The sequence below is a fragment of the Brachyhypopomus gauderio genome, chromosome 7 (assembly GCF_052324685.1).
Source record: "Brachyhypopomus gauderio isolate BG-103 chromosome 7, BGAUD_0.2, whole genome shotgun sequence".
In the NCBI taxonomy this organism is placed as follows: domain Eukaryota; kingdom Metazoa; phylum Chordata; class Actinopteri; order Gymnotiformes; family Hypopomidae; genus Brachyhypopomus; species Brachyhypopomus gauderio.
Window position 1 is genome coordinate 32,717,931 of NC_135217.1, and position 16,642 is coordinate 32,734,572.

Below are 16,642 nucleotides of genomic sequence, written 5' to 3' on the forward strand. Positions count from 1 at the left end.
CAAAGCATTTGTCTGCAGGGCTGCCAACTTTCAAGATCACATGGAGGGGGTGGCGAGTGTAAAATGGAGACAAATTAAGTATTATATCGCGATCGATTCTTAGTGTTCACTTGTAACTCCCGCGGTAGCCCAACTCAAAAGTAACCCAAAAAACTGCACCCCGCCACCCCAGAATTTTCAAACAAGCCCAATTTGGCATGAAAATTACGAACCTGGCAACTCTGACCGGGACGGACCTGGCCCGCCTGACAGTCCCCCACGTGACAACATCCTCGCACCTCATTGGCCAGTTCCCAGAAGGGGAGGGGGCGCGCGCGCCGGGCTGGGCTGGGCTGGGCTGGGCTGGGCGTGGGGCGCGCGACCCGCTATATTGGGGAAGAAATTTTTTGGGTGCATTTAGTTTAGTTTAGTTTGCGCCCCACGTGCATATGTGATGCAGCAAAATTATTAAAACGTGCATTATTCTCACGCTGTACGTTGCAATATCGCAGAATAAGTTTACGCCCCATTATGTATTTTAGACAGGTGCTATTGGCTAGCCTATATATATATTTATTGGGATTGTATAAATTACTGTTCACAACCTGTTGTGAGTTGTTTAAATAAGTGCTTAAACCCAGTTACTCCTAGTGTCACCCCCAACGGTGGAAATCCGATCTACGGGCTGTTCATAAAATCACTGTCGGGAAGAGAAGTGGGCATAGGCTGCAATATTGTCCGAGTCTGCTGGCAGTAGAGAGACACTTCACAGAAGAAGCGCGTCTTGTTGTTGAACAAGGAACCCGTTTTCTCCAAGAGAGATGTCTGGCACTGCAATGTGCTCGTGCACTTGTGCAGGATGGGGAACGGAACCGCGCAGCTGTGTGTCAGCACGGATTGTGCCAATGTTGGCAGCAGCGTTTTACAAGCGTTTTTCAGATGTCATCTGAAAGAAAAAAACATCTTTAACTTGTAACCACAGAAGGGCGCACACTGTTTTACGCACAGTTTCAGCCCCAGTTATAAAGCTTTAGATTCAGGGTAAATTCCTTTTATCCTTTAAAGTATTACTCTTTTTCAAGCTCATATTCCACTAGGCCCTTGGTCAAACTAGAATCTGCGTTTGTGTACAAAGCGAGTTTAATAAAGAGTAAGACATAAAGGCTGATTGGTGTGCGAGAGTGTGCTGGATCTCTCCGGTAGTTTCAGCAGTGACCACACTGTCACCCACACTAGAGGTTCCGCCACAGACCCGTTCACTGCGCTCCGTCTCACGTGAACCACACACGTCTGGGCTGCGAAGACCTGCTCGTTTGGACGTGGTAAAGACTAAAACAGGTAGGTCTGTTCGGGATGCGTGTTGGATATGGAGACGGCTTTATTCGTACGACACAAATGGTAGGTTAAGCTTCGTTTATGCGCGTGCGCCCGTATGTCCCGTGCACTCGGGCTGTTGTGATGCACGAGCGTGGATGATTTCATCTTTTGTCTCTGGGTTTATTTGGAAGACGCGAACGCTTCGCCATACAGGTCCAAATGCAGTGAAAATCGTTAACCAACTCCACCCGCGAGTGTTTGTGGTGGTGCCTGGCGCGCAATTCATATATAGATGACCAGGCCTTTCACATCTTATAAATCCGGTCACTTTAAAATCGACTGAACGTCGTCAGAAATAAAAGTAGGCTGTTGTTATTGTATATAAAAGCATGTAGATAAAAATATCTAAATCTTGCACATAGCTATGCTAAACCAGACAGTAATATAGCTAATTTCGCACCTGTCGTGCTTATTCGTGGCATCAGCAGACAGCTCCATTAATTCCATTGTTATAATCACCCTGTTGTTCGGAGCTGCGCGCTCTTTATGTCTTTACATTCGCGCGGCACATAAATCAATACTGATGTCAATCACTGCCATTATACGGCATTTATTTATATCAGTGCATTGAATCTCAAGTTTCGATTACGTTTTCACACAGGAAAGGCATTGCTATTGTGGCCATGTTTTGACATGCTCCTATGGATTGGAGTTTCTCTTTGTAAAATTATTATTTACCAGCTCGACTTTATTCACCAGAAAGGCACGCAGACATTTGGCACATATCTGCCAGAAGCATTACATAAAGACATCGGCTTTTACCTCACCGGGCTTGTTTAAGTGATCCGATTTCAAGGCTGCAATGTTAGGTGTGTGTTTATGTTTATGTGTGTATGTATGTATACATGTATACATGTATACATATATAGCCTAAGACATTTGCAGAGCAGGCAGATATTAGAAATGCCCAAATGTGATAAAATGCTGTACCAATTCTTAGCACTTGAGAGTGTCTTACTTGTTGAATAATGGTAGTCAGTTATTCAGGGGTGTTCTGTTAAAACTGTTGCAGTTGCACAAGTGTGTGTGGGTGGGCTCACTGGTGCTGCTGGGGTCTGCTGTGGCACACATGGAACAGGCATGTGCCTCTTTCTGCACAGTTGTCACTTTTGCCTAAAGGAGCTGTCTACCCACCCATGGAGCGGATGGATTCTTTGGACTTGAACTTGGGTGCCAAAGGGCTGGGGGTATGGTGGTGGTGGAGGAGGGGGTATGGTGGTGGTGGAGGAGGGGGTATGGTGGTGGTGGAGGAGGGGGTGTGGTAGTGGTGGAGGAGGGGGTATCGTAGTGGTGGAGGGGGGTGTGGTGGTGCTGGTGGTGGTGGTGGTGCTGGTGGTGGGGAGGTGTGGTGGTGGTGGAGGAGGGGGGTGTGGTAGTGGTGGAGGAGGGGGTGTGGTAGTGGTGGAGGAGGGGGTGTGGTAGTGGTGGAGGAGGGGGTATCATAGTGGTGGAGGGGGGTGTGGTGGTGCTGGTGGTGGTGGTGGTGCTGGTGGTGGGGAGGTGTGGTGGTGGTGGAGGAGGGGGTGTGGTAGTGGTGGAGGAGGGGGTGTGGTAGTGGTGGAGGAGGGGGTGTGGTAGTGGTGGAGGAGGGGGTATGGTGGTGGTGGAGGAGGGGGTGTGGTAGTGATGGAGGAGGGGGTGTGGTAGTGGTGGAGGAGGGGGTATCGTAGTGGTGGAGGGGGGTGTGGTGGTGCTGGTGGTGGTGGGGAGGTGTGGTGGTGGTGGAGGGGGTGTGGTGGTACTGGTGGTGGTGGTGCTGGTGGTGGGGAGGTGTGGTGGTGGTGGAGGGGGTGTGGTGGTGGAGGGGGGGTGTGGTGGTGGTGGGGGTGGGGGGGTGTGGTAGTGGTGGAGGGGGGTGTGGTGGTGGTGGTGGTGGGGGGGTGTGGTGGTGGTGGAGGGGGTGTGGTGGTGCTGGTGGTGGTGGTGTGGTAGTGGTGGAGGAGGGGGTGTGGTAGTGGTGGAGGGGGTGTGGTGGTGCTGGTGGTGGGGGGGTGTGGTGGTGGTGGTGGTGGAGGGGGGGTGTGGTAGTGGTGGAGGGGGGTATGGTGATGCTGTTGGTGGTGGTGTGGTAGTGGTGGAGGAGGGGGTGTGGTAGTGGTGGAGGGGGTGTGGTGGTGCTGGTGGTGGTGGTGCTGGTGGTGGGGGGTGTGGTGGTGGTGGAGGTGGTGGAGGGGGAGTGTGGTAGTGGTGGAGGAGGGGGTGTGGTAGTGGTGGAGGAGGGGGTGTGGTAGTGGTGGAGGAGGGGGTATGGTGGTGGTGGAGGAGGGGGTGTGGTAGTGATGGAGGAGGGGGTGTGGTAGTGGTGGAGGAGGGGGTATCGTAGTGGTGGAGGGGGGTGTGGTGGTGCTGGTGGTGGTGGGGAGGTGTGGTGGTGGTGGAGGGGGTGTGGTGGTACTGGTGGTGGTGGTGCTGGTGGTGGGGAGGTGTGGTGGTGGTGGAGGGGGTGTGGTGGTGGAGGGGGGTGTGGTGGTGGTGGGGGTGGGGGGGTGTGGTAGTGGTGGAGGGGGGGTGTGGTGGTGGTGGTGGTGGGGGGGGTGTGGTGGTGGTGGAGGGGGTGTGGTGGTGCTGGTGGTGGTGGTGTGGTAGTGGTGGAGGAGGGGGTGTGGTAGTGGTGGAGGGGGTGTGGTGGTGCTGGTGGTGGGGGGTGTGGTGGTGGTGGAGGTGGTGGAGGGGGGGTGTGGTAATGGTGGAGGGGGGTGTGGTGGTGCTGGTGGTGGGGGGGGTGGTGGTGGTGGAGGTGGTGGTGGCGCTGGTGGTGGGGGGGGGTGGTGGTGGTGGAGGTGGTGGTGGTAGTGGTGGAGGAGGTGTGGTAGTGGTGGAGGGGGTGTGGTGGTGCTGGTGGTGGGGGGTGTGGTGGTGCTGGTGGTGGGGGGGGTGTGGTAGTGGTGGAGGGGGGTATGGTGATGCTGTTGGGGGGGGGGGGGGGGTGGAGCTACTCTGCTCATGTTCCAACTCGTTCCCTCACTTTTGCACAGGTGTTGACATTTCCTCACCTCTATTGACTATTGTGACTATTGTGCAAGGAGACATGAGATCATATTTGGAGTCCTGTTTTTCCTCCAGTTTAAAGGCGTTTGGAAGGCAGCACTGAGAAGCATCGAACATACGCACACAGACTCAGTCTGCATAAAAGGCACTGCAGGCTGGTTGTCTTGGAGGCTGCTGACGTCTCGGTGCCTGGAAGGATATGACTAGACCACAGCCCTCCTCAGTCCATCATGGTGCCCTCACGATCAGACGCGTCATGCTCACATCCGTCCTCGGTGTCATACAAGAACAGTTTTGCTCAGCTTGAGCAAGGACATGTGCTAACAGGAAGTTAAAAGTTAAAAATCCCACCACACTGGAAAATCCCGGTAGCTGTAATGAAAAGAGGTGGAAACTAAACCTTACACAGCCTGGAACACCCTTGACTTGGATAAACAACCATCTGGGGATTATTTTAGCATACCAACGTCTCCACTATGTTGATCTCCTCATGAGTGTTTGTCTACGTTGTGACACTGTTTTGAAGTCAACAGCTGAGATCGCCTGTTCTGTGATGATGGCTGGAGCTAAGAATAGCCATAGGGCTTCAGCACAGTACCACAGGGCATAGTTCTAATGACTTTAATCACTGGTAGGAGATTCAGTGGATCCATGACATTTCTCTCTCCAGTGGGGACACACTGTTTAGTAGTTTCTTCTAGCTGTTTCTAGACAGAAAAAGGTCAAAATCTGTGCATTGTAACAGAGGTGTGAATTCTATAGAGATTACAATATTTAGTGGTAAGATTTTTCCTAAGGAGCACTACGGTTTCTGACATCAAAAATATGGGAGCACACACAAACATTTGAGCCCAAACCCAATATGCCTTTTTAATTCCCAATACAGAAATGACCATGATTTATTCAGACTTTATCGAAAACCAAATCCAATTACACTAATAGTGCAATAAATCATTATACACGTAGAGGACAAAAACTGGAATCGAAAATAATGATTTTGATTCAATGTTAAATGGCCCTGTTGAGGGCAGTTTTTGTAACATTTTGTAACATAAATCAACATAAAACTTCCTGCTTTTCTCAAAACCTAGCTTACTTCTCTACAATTTTGAATCTCTAATTTTTTCCAATCACGTCTTGCCACAATAGCAGCAACAGATTTTTCAAGCTTCATGCATTGCAGAACACGTTTGTATTCATGTTTAACATCTTAAGTTGTTCTGTTTCATGTGTACAAAGGAGGGTTTGGTTTCTAGGCCTCATGTGGTGCTGTGGTAACTCTGGCACTCCACCCGCTGATGGTGCTTGTCTTTAAGAGCACATGGGGACCTGGACACTAATGACACCCAAGAACATGGGAGATGTTTCTTACTAGGGGATTTCCTTAATGTCGAAGTCCAGATTTAGCCACAGGTCCTCTAACAGTGTTTGTGGGTTGTTTTTCCAGTCTTTCCAATTTGCTTCTGTCCATATAATATTTCGGGGATGAACATGTTTTATTTAGTGTTAACCGCTTTGCATGACTAGCTGTGGGTGCAGGGGTTTTAAAATCATTCTCTGCTGAATGTCTCTCTCTCTCTCTCTCTCTCTCTCTCTCTCTCCCCTCTCTCTCTCTCTCTCTTTCTCTCTCTCAGACACTGCTATGTTGAAATGAGGTAGCTATGACTGATGTGGAGGCTACGTATGAAGACTTCATAGCCTCTGGAAGGACAGGCAGAAGAAATGCAGTGCATGATCTTCTGGGAGACTCTGGTGACCTGGACACTGGTGGACTCGGCCAGGCTCTGTCAGACCTCAGCCTCAACAAAGCAGGCAAGACCACCATCTCACCCACCTGGGAGGAAATGGGCAGGAGCACTTACTCCAAAAACCTCCCATAACACAAACGTTAGATGTTCTAGGCATTGTGCTTCTCTCTGTCTACAGACAGAACCTAGGGAGTGAATTCTGCTAGTCTTGGTGTCCTCAAAACACGTTTGATGATTATGCACCGTATTGTCTTCCATTATTGTACACAGAAGCCATCACATTTGAAACTTGATCTCACTCAGCTGAACTGTAGCTCTGAAGCCGAGTCATTACTTTCATCTCCGTGTTCAGTCAAATCAATAACAGATTGTTTGTAGATGGTAAACTAAGCAGTAGTGAGTTCGTCTTCAAACCTGCAGAAGATTGAGTGATTTTAGTAATCTCACCTGGCACTGAAAGACTAGGTCACCATGAATTATCAAGAGGTTGAGAAGGCTCCAGGAGAGGTGGATCATCTCGGGAGCTTGTTAGCAGTGCTCTGTGTGAGCCCTGCCCTTACTGCCATGACAGCCTTTTCCCAAGCTCCTGTTGGCAAACCCCAGCCTGATGCAGAGGGTGGCAGGGAAGAGACCACAGCTACCCACGCCTCACGGGCTTGTGTGTCCTCGCTGGATAGCCTTACGCACTTACACACACTCTTACACACTGACCAACATCTCCCAGCTTCCTCACACTCTCCCTTTAATGTATTTTTACACTTTTCTCCCATGATCCTTCATTAAGCTCTTTCCCATTCTCTGTCAGGTGAGGGGAATGATGGTGAGAGAAGCTCGGGCCCCTCACACCCTGATCCCAAACCCGAGGAGAGGAAAGAGGACGGCACATAAGCCTTTCCTGTGAGAGGAGGAGGCGGACGCGTTCCATCAGCTCCCTCTAGTGGCTGATCTGAGGACTGCAGGCATGGAAGAGTCGGCGCATGCACAGCGGGAACGACGCCCTCTGCTGCACCGCTCTGGAATGACCACTGGCTTGCAGGCTGCTGTCAGAGGCTGGGTCCACATCTCCAGTAATGGATGAAGCACCTCGCCGTGGTGCCTGCAGAGGCCCTGCCTTCTCCTCTGGACCATCATTGATGTAGGAACCTCCTGCCCCAAGCTAAGCACTGTAGTTACATAGCTGCTTGTCTGGTTGGAGGTGGTGGATTCGCTTCTGATGGAGGCTTCTGAACGATGACTTTCCAAAGAACATGAAGACACTGGTCATCCTCGCCAGTGGGCCACACTTTCAGATCCACAGACCAACTGCCAAAGTAGCTGTGCTAAGATTCTTATCCTTGAGTGTTTTTTACATGTATATAAAGAGGTGGTGGTGTGTTATGCTTGAATTGATTCATTTGGTGTTTGTTATTTATTTTCTTCAGTAATCGCAGCAGGTGTGCCCCCTGTTTCTTCTGATTGATGTTGATATTGAACACACTCGGAGGGCTTCACCACTAACACTGCTGCACTGTGACTGTTGGACACGTCACAGCTCATCAGAAATCAAGACAACAACAAAATACAGATATTTGCAGATCATGCATGGCACAATAATATATTCATAGTGTACAAACAAGATGTAGGGTGTGTGTGTGTGTGTGTGTGTGTGTGTGTGTGTGTGAGTGTGTATGTGAGAGAAAGGATCCTTATCATGCAGCTTTGTAAAAGTGGACTTAACATTACCAGTATGTTGTGATTTATTGATTGTGTAACTTTTTTAAGATAATGAAAAATTAACATGGAAAAGATTCTCTGGGTTAACACTGCCTAGTTTACCTGAATTTGTGTACAACTTGGTCAGTCAGTTTACACCACAGAAAAGTCAATTATTATTTATGTCTTCCATGTTTAATTCCATGTTCAATTTATTTAACAGGTTTGGTAATAAAAGTGATTGATTATGATATTGTCTGTTGTTTTTCACTCTGGTCTAATTGTAATCTTTTACCTGAAGTCTGAAAATCTATAACATCACAACATGTCAACACTTAAGCAATTTGAATATAACTTTGCAGTATTTTATTAATTTTTTTGTTATGTCCATCACTCCTAAGGTGTTAATAATGGCAGGACCGAAATGTCCAGTGGTATTACCTGTCCTAAAACACCTGATATCTCACAAAGTGATTGGTAATTATACCAGTTGAACAAAACACTGCCTATCAGTACGGCAGTTCATGTGGTGCCTGGGATTTTAACCATGGTCTTTTTGTTACCATCGCCTAGCCACTCTAGATGAGCTACAACTCTAGAAGTTGAATCAACACGCTGCGCATGGAGTCAACGGTTTCGGCCTTCATCCACAGGAGCTGTACTCGAAGAAACTACACTCATTTTCGCTTATTAGCTCCCTCTTATGGTAAGTCAGAGCAAATGCATTTCTGCGATTTCAGCAGAATCTCAATAGCCTTTTCCCTGGCAGGTTCTATTTTCTATAACTTATTACCCTGTACTCTCTGACTGAATTATACTTTTATTCATATTGTAACTAAGTGAGCATATATTTTATTTCCTTCTCATTGTACTAAACATATGCAGAAGGTCCCAGCACTTCAAACCTTCACCCTGGCTGTACCTGGGAGACAGGTGTGATTATCGTGTGCCCAGTGAGCTACAATAACTGCCAGTGATTATAAACTCCTGGACCATAAAATGGATTTGAGGTACATATTTGAAGACCTCCACATTAGAATATGCACATTCACAGGCCTTTCACAGGCCTTTTTAAAAGCACAAATATCCTTCAGATGAAGTCGCTCGACTGCTACACACTTCATTACCAGTTCACAGCAATCTGCTAATGACATGGCATAACAACGAAGAGCATTTCAGATGTCCATTATTCAAACAAATACACTAACCCCGGGTGACTCGGGTTCTAAATGTGCATTAGCCCATTTGACTGTCACTGATACACCAGTGAGACGGATGGGACAGGCGTGGTTCGTGTGGGATGAGCCTATGAAGTCTTCGCGAGCTGTAACCGCGTGACATTTGCAATTGCATTTTTTACGTAACTATTCTGAGATCACTGGAGGGCAGAATCACTTCCTCAGAGCCGCTGACCTTTGCAGGCTTTTAGGCAGGCCGAGCGACGCATTAATCATTCAGCATCATAGCACCGAGCATCGCACGCTCCTCTCATGACTATTTCAGCCACCGAATAAAAGCGATTCATCTGCGTGGTTTTCGCCCGCACCACAGGAACAGTATCTAAATGCACACTTGAAACCTGCTTGAAAACATTTATTAAACAGGAATCAAAACACCACCGTACAGTCAATACTCCACATTCACCTCTGGGAATTTTTCTTGGGTCATAAGTTAAATCTATAATGAAAGTGGTGAAGCTGCTTTAATGATTAGAGTTCTGACTTTAGTTAATGAGCTTTAAATATGAGTACTTACAACAAAAGCTTCACACACGCACACACACACACACACACACACACACACACACACACACACACACACACACACACACACACACACACACACACCAAACTCTGCTATAAAGGTCAGGCTGTGGAAGGCAGTTTCATGTCACAGGTCTTACGCCATGGCAAGTCAAAGGACAGCAAGAAGACACACAGTTGTACCGCACCACTGAGGTCTCTCCCAGGCAAACATTTCAAAGCATGCTGGGGATTCTAGATGTGCCGCACACGCTCTTTTGAAGAAGCACAAAGACAGCAACAACACCGAGGACCGAGGACACGATGGTCAGCAAAGGAAACTTAGTGTAGCAAATCAAAGACACATCATGCTTACATCCATTAGAAATGGGCAGTTGTCCAGCTGTGCCATCATCTCACACCTGTCAGAAGGCAGTGGGTCCCAGGCACACCCATCTACTGCCCAGTGAAGTCTGGCCAGAAGTGGTCTTCATGCAGGAATTGCAGCCACAAAGCCAAACCATTGATGTGGAAACAAGGCCAAGCGACTCGACTCAAACACGATCACTGGGGTGCAGCAGGTGTTGGAGTGATGAGACAACGTTTGAAATATTTGGCTGTAACAGAAGCGGTTTGTCCTCTGAAGGGCTGGAGTGTGGGACAATAATGAGTCTGCAGGCAACAGTGAAGCACGGCGGAGGTTCACTGCATGTATGGGGTTGGATTTTAACAACCGGAGTTGGATTAATGGTGTCCTCAATGCTGAGAAATACAGACTGATAATAGTCATCAGGGAGGCATCTGATTGGCTCTGGATTTATTTTGCAGCATGACCAAGACCCTAAACATACCAGTGGGGGGGGGGGGGGGGGGGGTACTTTGTCGCTATATTTTGCAAGTACCCCTCCTGCTACTCTTTGTAGGGGGTTACATCATTTAGGACTTTCAGCTGCTGTCCTCAGTGAGGAGTTGGCTACACGTCATGTAGGCCAGAGGTGTTGAGAATGTGCTGCATGTGAAGGACTTTAGGGCTGCATGTATTTACATGGTTTATAATTCATGCACAGTCACCACAGCATAAACAAGCAAGAAGAATGTTTGCAAGAATTATAATATTGATAATTGATTCATTATTGTTGTATAGCAAATAACATAAAAGAAAAAGCACAGAATGGTGATCATTTATAACAGAATTGATCATTTTTTAATGGAAAACTGTATAAAAATGTTGATTAATATTGAATGTTTACTTTTGCGTCATGCCGGTACTGGAACTACTGGTCCCAGTCTGGTCCAGGTCTGGTTCAGATGGTCTAGAACCTCCACTGAAACAACAGATGTCATTAAGAACTATCTTCAGCATGAAGTAGAGGGAGTTCTGGGAGTGATGGTATGACCTCCACAGAACACTGATCTCAACATCATTGAGTCTGTTTGGGATTATCTAAAGAGATGGAAGGAATCGAACAAGTCCACATCCATAGAAGATGTTAGGAACAACCTACATGTGGAGTTCTTTAAAAAACTCAAGTGTATCTAGAAGAACTGATGCAGTGAGGTATTGACATTGGTATCTGATTTGATTAGTAACAAACTTGGAGTAATGGTGTGGGTAATGTTGGAGTAATGGTGTGGGTAATGGTGGAGTAATGGTGTGGGTAATGTTGGAGTAATGGTGGAGTAATGGTGTGGGTAATGGAGTAGTAATGGTGTGGGTAATGGTGTAGTAATGGTGTGGGTAATGGTGGAGTAATGGTATGGGTAATGGTGGAGTAATGGCATGGGTAATGATGGAGTAATGGTGGAATAATGGTGTGGGTAATGGTGGAGTAATGGTGTGGGTAATGGTGGAGCAGGTGGAGTAATGGTGGAGTAATGGTGTGCGTAATGGTGGAGCAGGTGGAGTAATGGTGGAGTAATGGTGGAGCAGGGGGAGTAATGGTGGAGTAATGGTGTGGGTAATGGTGGAGTAATGGTGTGGGTAATTATGGAGTATTGGTGGAGTAATGGTGGAGTAATGGTGTGGGTAATGGTGGAGTAATGGTGTGGGTAATGGTGGAGTATTGGTGGAGTAATGGTGTGGGTAATGGTGGAGTAATTGTGTGGGTAATGGTGGAGTAATGGTGGAGTAATGGTGTGGGTAATGGTGGAGTATTGGTGGAGTAATGGTGGAATAATGGTGTGGGTCATGTTTTTCTACATACTCTGGGTCCTCTGATACTTGTGGATGGACAAGTTTACCGCATGCCACGAGCATCTTATAGTCACAGACTGGTTCCAGGCACATAACCGTGAGTGTTCTTTGCTTTTCTGGCCTTCACAGTCCCCAGATCTTAATCCTGTACAACATCTCTGGGACGAAGTAGAACAGACTGTTCAGATGCGCCATCTAATTTGGGGCAACTGCTAGTAGCTGCCCTCATGGGCCAAGATACTGCACACTGCACAATGAGTTCAGCACCAGCTGAAATCTGTGCGACACCTGCACTCCTACATGAGTGTATCTAATAAAGCAACACACAATATATGTAGATCAGCTATTCATCAGCCAGGTTCACATAATTTGGTCATGACTGCTCCTAACTGGTTTTATAAAACATCTGAACAGCCAGATTGTTTCTTATGGAACAATAAACCTGCTAGCAGTAAACTGAAGGTACTATGTCCACCTTAATTGAAGGTACTATGTCCACCTTAACTGAAGGTACTATGTCCACCTTAACTGAAGGTACTATGTCCACCTTAATTGAAGGTACTATGTCCACCTTAATTGAAGGTACTATGTCCACCTTAACTGAAGGTACTATGTCCACCTTAATTGAAGGTACTATGTACACCTTAACTGAAGGTACTATGTACACCTTAACTGAAGGTACTATGTCCACCTTAACTGAAGGTACTATGTACACCTTAATTGAAGGTACTATGTCCACCTTAAGTGAAGAAGGACTCTGTCTCCTTCATCTCTAGATGTATTATTGGGTGGCTCAGGCATGACAGTTTGAACCTGGCAAGCAAAGTCCCCTGTTTGGGTAACTTTAGAGTAGACATCTACCCAGCAGCCTCTGTTCCCTTCTACCATATACATATATTTGCTACTCATAAACCATATATTAAACACACCTGGTTAGAGATTCATAAAAAACTCCACAAAACAAAAGAACACATATCTCTACTCACTTTTTGAAAATCAATAATTTTACCAGATAAAGCAACAGTTACAATTACGTGAGAAATATTTTGAATTCTTACAAGACAATATCAGAGGCCAAAATGACATCCCTTTATAAACAACACACTATGTTAGAAATAAAGACAGGAAAAGCAATAAAAGCTAAACTGAGAAGACGCAGGACTGAGATTACACTGATGAACAAAACCTGGGAAAAGACATTTGCAAAATAAGACACTTCAATAGCAGACAAAAACTCCTTCGGTTTAAGGTGCTCCACAGAACATACTATGCTCATTAAAGACTCAGTGAGATACATTCTAGACACGTGAGATGTGGGAGAGGAAACAGAACACTCTTCTTCACGTGATTCTGTACTGGAACGTTTTGCAAGGAGGTACAGTCTCATAATGACTGGAACTAGCACAGATATTCCCCTTAACCCTATTCATATTAGTTATGCTTATTAGAAGACACATTCTTACCACTGACAAGGGGTATTAAAACTAATATGAATACGGGATTGAACAAATCTGGTCAAAAAGTGGAAAAACCACTTCAGTTCCTCAATGTGGATAAAAGAAACTCAGTTTCCTGTTATCTGTTATCTACCACAATTTAATCTCAATGTGTTCGTTGCTATATGCCACCACCACTATATGTGTATATGTTCTGCAGGCACTGGTACAATGTTGTTGACTTAATTTTGTTTTAACACTTGTGTAAACCCAGTCATGGCCTGGCGGTTAGGGAACTGGTCTTGTGACCGGAGGGTCGTGAGTTCGATTCCCAGACAGGCCATGACTGAGGTGCCCTTGAGCAAGGCACCTAACCCCAACTGCTCCCCGGGCGCCGGGCTAGGGCTGCCCACCGCTCTGGGTACGTTTGATCCACAGCCCCCTAGTAATCACTAGTGTGTGTGTGTGTGTGTTCTGACTGCACAGATGGGTTAAAAGCGGAGGACAAATTTCGATTGGGGTGTAAAAATCACAATTGACAAAATATGGCACATTTCATTTCATTTTCATTTAAACCCATCCTTGAACTATAGAACTATATAGAACTATAAGCATACTGAAGGGAAAATAGATTCTATAATAAACACTCTCTTGATACAACAAATGACATCTGGTTCATCTGGTTTTGTTGGCAATTTAATAAGTCAACAGTTCTGGTGGTAGGAGCTGCCTCGAATGGTTTATGCTTGGATGATTTTGGACTCCATTTATTTCAGGTTTTTGGCATCTTCATGTTTATTGATGAGTAGTTGTCCTTTCCAAACGTCAAAGTTATCATTAATTAAAACCAGAAGTCAATCCCTGAAACATTATGGTACAGTGTCACCTTAATATCCTGTTAATAGCACAGGACCTAGCTTTAACCTATGACGAAGTCTTGAAGAAAACAATGCACAGAAGTGAATGGAGTGTAATAGCTCTCGTTTAAAAAAAAACGTGAACATTTTCAAGTGGGATTTGAGTGGACACTAGTCATGAGCCTGAGGAGGGAGGGAGGATGAAAAAAAACTTCAACAAAAATACTCAGTGAGTGAAGTTTCTGCTGTTATGGAGGAGGAAGCCGTCATTGTGTGTGTGCGTGTGCGTGTGCGTGTGTGTGTGTGTGTGTGTGTGTGTGTGTGTGTGTGTGTGTGTGTGTGCGTGTGCGTGTGCGTGTGCGTGTGTGTGTGTGTGTGTGTGTGTGTGTGTGCGTGTGTGTGTGTGCGTGTGTGTGTGTGTGTGTGTGTGCAGGACAGAGAGGAAGGAGAGGTGTGCTCTGAGTGAAAGAGAGTTCTGCTCAGACTACTCCACCTACACTCTGACACTGATGGATTCTGTCCTGATGGAATACTGTCATCCCATCATTTCGAATCTCTCTGCCTCTGTCTCTCTCTGTCTCCTTCTTCTCTTTCGCATGCAGGTGCAGACACATGCACACATATCATCATTTCTAATTTTTCTCTCCTTCACTCTCTTTCCCCTTCTCTCTCTCCCCATCTCTTTGTCTCTTGCTCTCTCTCTCTCTTTCTTACCAAGTCTATGTGCAAGTTAACTATCCTGTACCAGAAAGATCCCCAGTTTCACGGACACGCCAGATCAAGTTTTTTTTTCCTTTACTTTCTTTTTTTTTTTGGAGTGGAATCCACAAACAGCTCATACCTTTCCACCACCTCCGCTGCCCCCGCCCCCTCCCTCCAAGAGGAAGTGGTATTGGCTTGACTGTCGTTGCTCATTAAAGCCCGGCTAAATAATGATCCAGCAGCTTGCGGGCCGACTGGCTCGGCCTCTCTGTGCCGTGCTGCGCCGAAGCTCGAAGTGCAAGCATTCTCATCAGCCCTGCCTCGCAGAAATCACCCCGACCCACCCCCCCGCCCCCTAGTCTCGCCGTGGCCGTCGACGCCCTCCCCAGCTGTGGGCACGGATGAGCCACAGACACCTGTGTCGCCGGCCACGGATGAAGGGCTGGTGGTAATTAGGCAGTGACATTAGGTGACGATGAGATGCTTGTAATGAGGACATACAGGAGGTCCAGGGCCAGAGATGCTGACAGTGAATGAGAGGCCAGAGAAATCATATGGCTCAAATAGATGACCAGAGAAAGGTCAAACACAGAACAGAGAGAGCTGTGGGGAGCGGAGCAAAGATAATGAGAAGGAGAGATCGGAAAAGAGTGAGAGACACAGGACACAGAGACGGGGAAAGAGAAAGAGTGAGAGACACAGGACACAGAGACGGGGAAAGAGAAAGAGTGAGAGACAAACTTGTTTGCACACTGTAAAACGAAATGTTGCATTTTCTTAAATGATTGCTGCCTACAGCAGACACACACCTGTCCATATTCCAGATGACAGGATCACTCCCCATGTTTGGGCTCATAACCGTCTACGTAAATGAATATTGTTCATCAGTTTAATGAGTTAAGTGCAGTTCTTTATGGAAGCTGTTGCATATATCTGGCTGAATCATCCTTTTAATTATCTGTGTAGCTTGTAATAAATATATCACATGAAAAATGTGTAAATATACATTATTGTATTGAATGCCTTTTACAGATTGAGTAAACACTAAAGACAGAGCATAGAGCATAATTGATTATATTCTTCACTGTTTTAATCATTTATCTGCAATTATAAATTATTGGATGTGACCATCTTAAAATGAAGGTTACTTCATTTTATAAACAAATGAACAATGGATCATTCAAGTCCAAATATCTTTTCATCTTGCTATGTCATGGGATTCAGGGGACATTCAGACCCAGATCACACAGCAGAGAAAATGAATTAAGTAAATTACCCCGTTCTCATCCTTATGAATCACTGTACTTTTTACACTATGTACCCCATTTCATCTGAAACATATTTATATTTTGACAAAAAAAAATCAAGTAGCATAAATCTGTACTGGTGTGCCTTTAAAACAGGCAGGTAGACAGACATTTTATTGTGGCGCAGATCACTTCTTCCACCCGTGAAGAGCAGATGTGAGTCTGGGTGTAAATGGCCACGCTTTGATCAACTGCACTTGCAAAATCGCAGCCAAAAGAGCCCATATTGCACTAGCCCTGCTGAAATACTGCCACTGGTGCAGCCTGCTACCTTACAGATTACAATATTATTTCCCAGCAGATTGCAAAATAATTCATATTTATTACTGTTTAATACAGCGTTTTTTCTTATTTATCTGTCAACTGAAGCAAAAATACATAAATCAAAAATATGTGAATACGGACTGTAACTATATATAATTACCACCGTGTCTGGCGCCGCGCCCAATAAATACAATTACCATGAAGCATATTGTTCATATTGGGTCACAGTCTACAGGGCAGCAGGGTTTTATGATTTCCCCATTCGTAGTGTGTCCAAACGGCCATCCCCTCGTCTTGTTCTAGCCTTGCAGTAGCCTACTGAACAAGCTGCGAGAGGATGCTCGAAACCTCCGTGT

General features: G+C 46.2%; 1 protein-coding gene and 1 long non-coding RNA gene across 5 annotated transcripts in view; one reads left to right on the forward strand and one right to left on the reverse strand.

Annotated features, from left to right (window-relative positions):
* The first annotated feature begins 774 nt into the window (after positions 1-774).
* On the forward strand, positions 775-8,029 carry pkia (cAMP-dependent protein kinase inhibitor alpha). Of its 3 annotated transcripts, XM_077013355.1 has the most exons (4): positions 1,428-1,657; positions 2,056-2,165; positions 5,979-6,156; positions 6,898-8,029. In XM_077013355.1, the coding sequence occupies exons 3-4, from the start codon at positions 6,006-6,008 to the stop codon at positions 6,978-6,980; spliced, it is 234 nt and encodes a 77-aa protein (XP_076869470.1). In that variant the 5' UTR covers positions 1,428-1,657; positions 2,056-2,165; positions 5,979-6,005; the 3' UTR covers positions 6,981-8,029. The 3 variants fall into 3 exon arrangements, with proteins under 3 accessions (XP_076869468.1, XP_076869469.1, XP_076869470.1); XM_077013353.1 differs by lacking the exons at positions 1,428-1,657; positions 2,056-2,165 and adding an exon at positions 775-1,317; XM_077013354.1 differs by lacking the exons at positions 1,428-1,657; positions 2,056-2,165 and adding an exon at positions 1,326-1,377.
* A 7,050-nt stretch (positions 8,030-15,079) lies between these two features.
* The window catches only part of LOC143518292 (uncharacterized), a 35,620-nt gene continuing 34,057 nt past the window's right edge, over positions 15,080-16,642 (reverse strand). For both annotated transcript variants that reach the window (XR_013132149.1, XR_013132148.1), the window contains exon 4: positions 15,080-16,642. This exon is cut by the window's right edge and continues 1,362 nt beyond it. This is a non-coding gene — a long non-coding RNA (uncharacterized LOC143518292).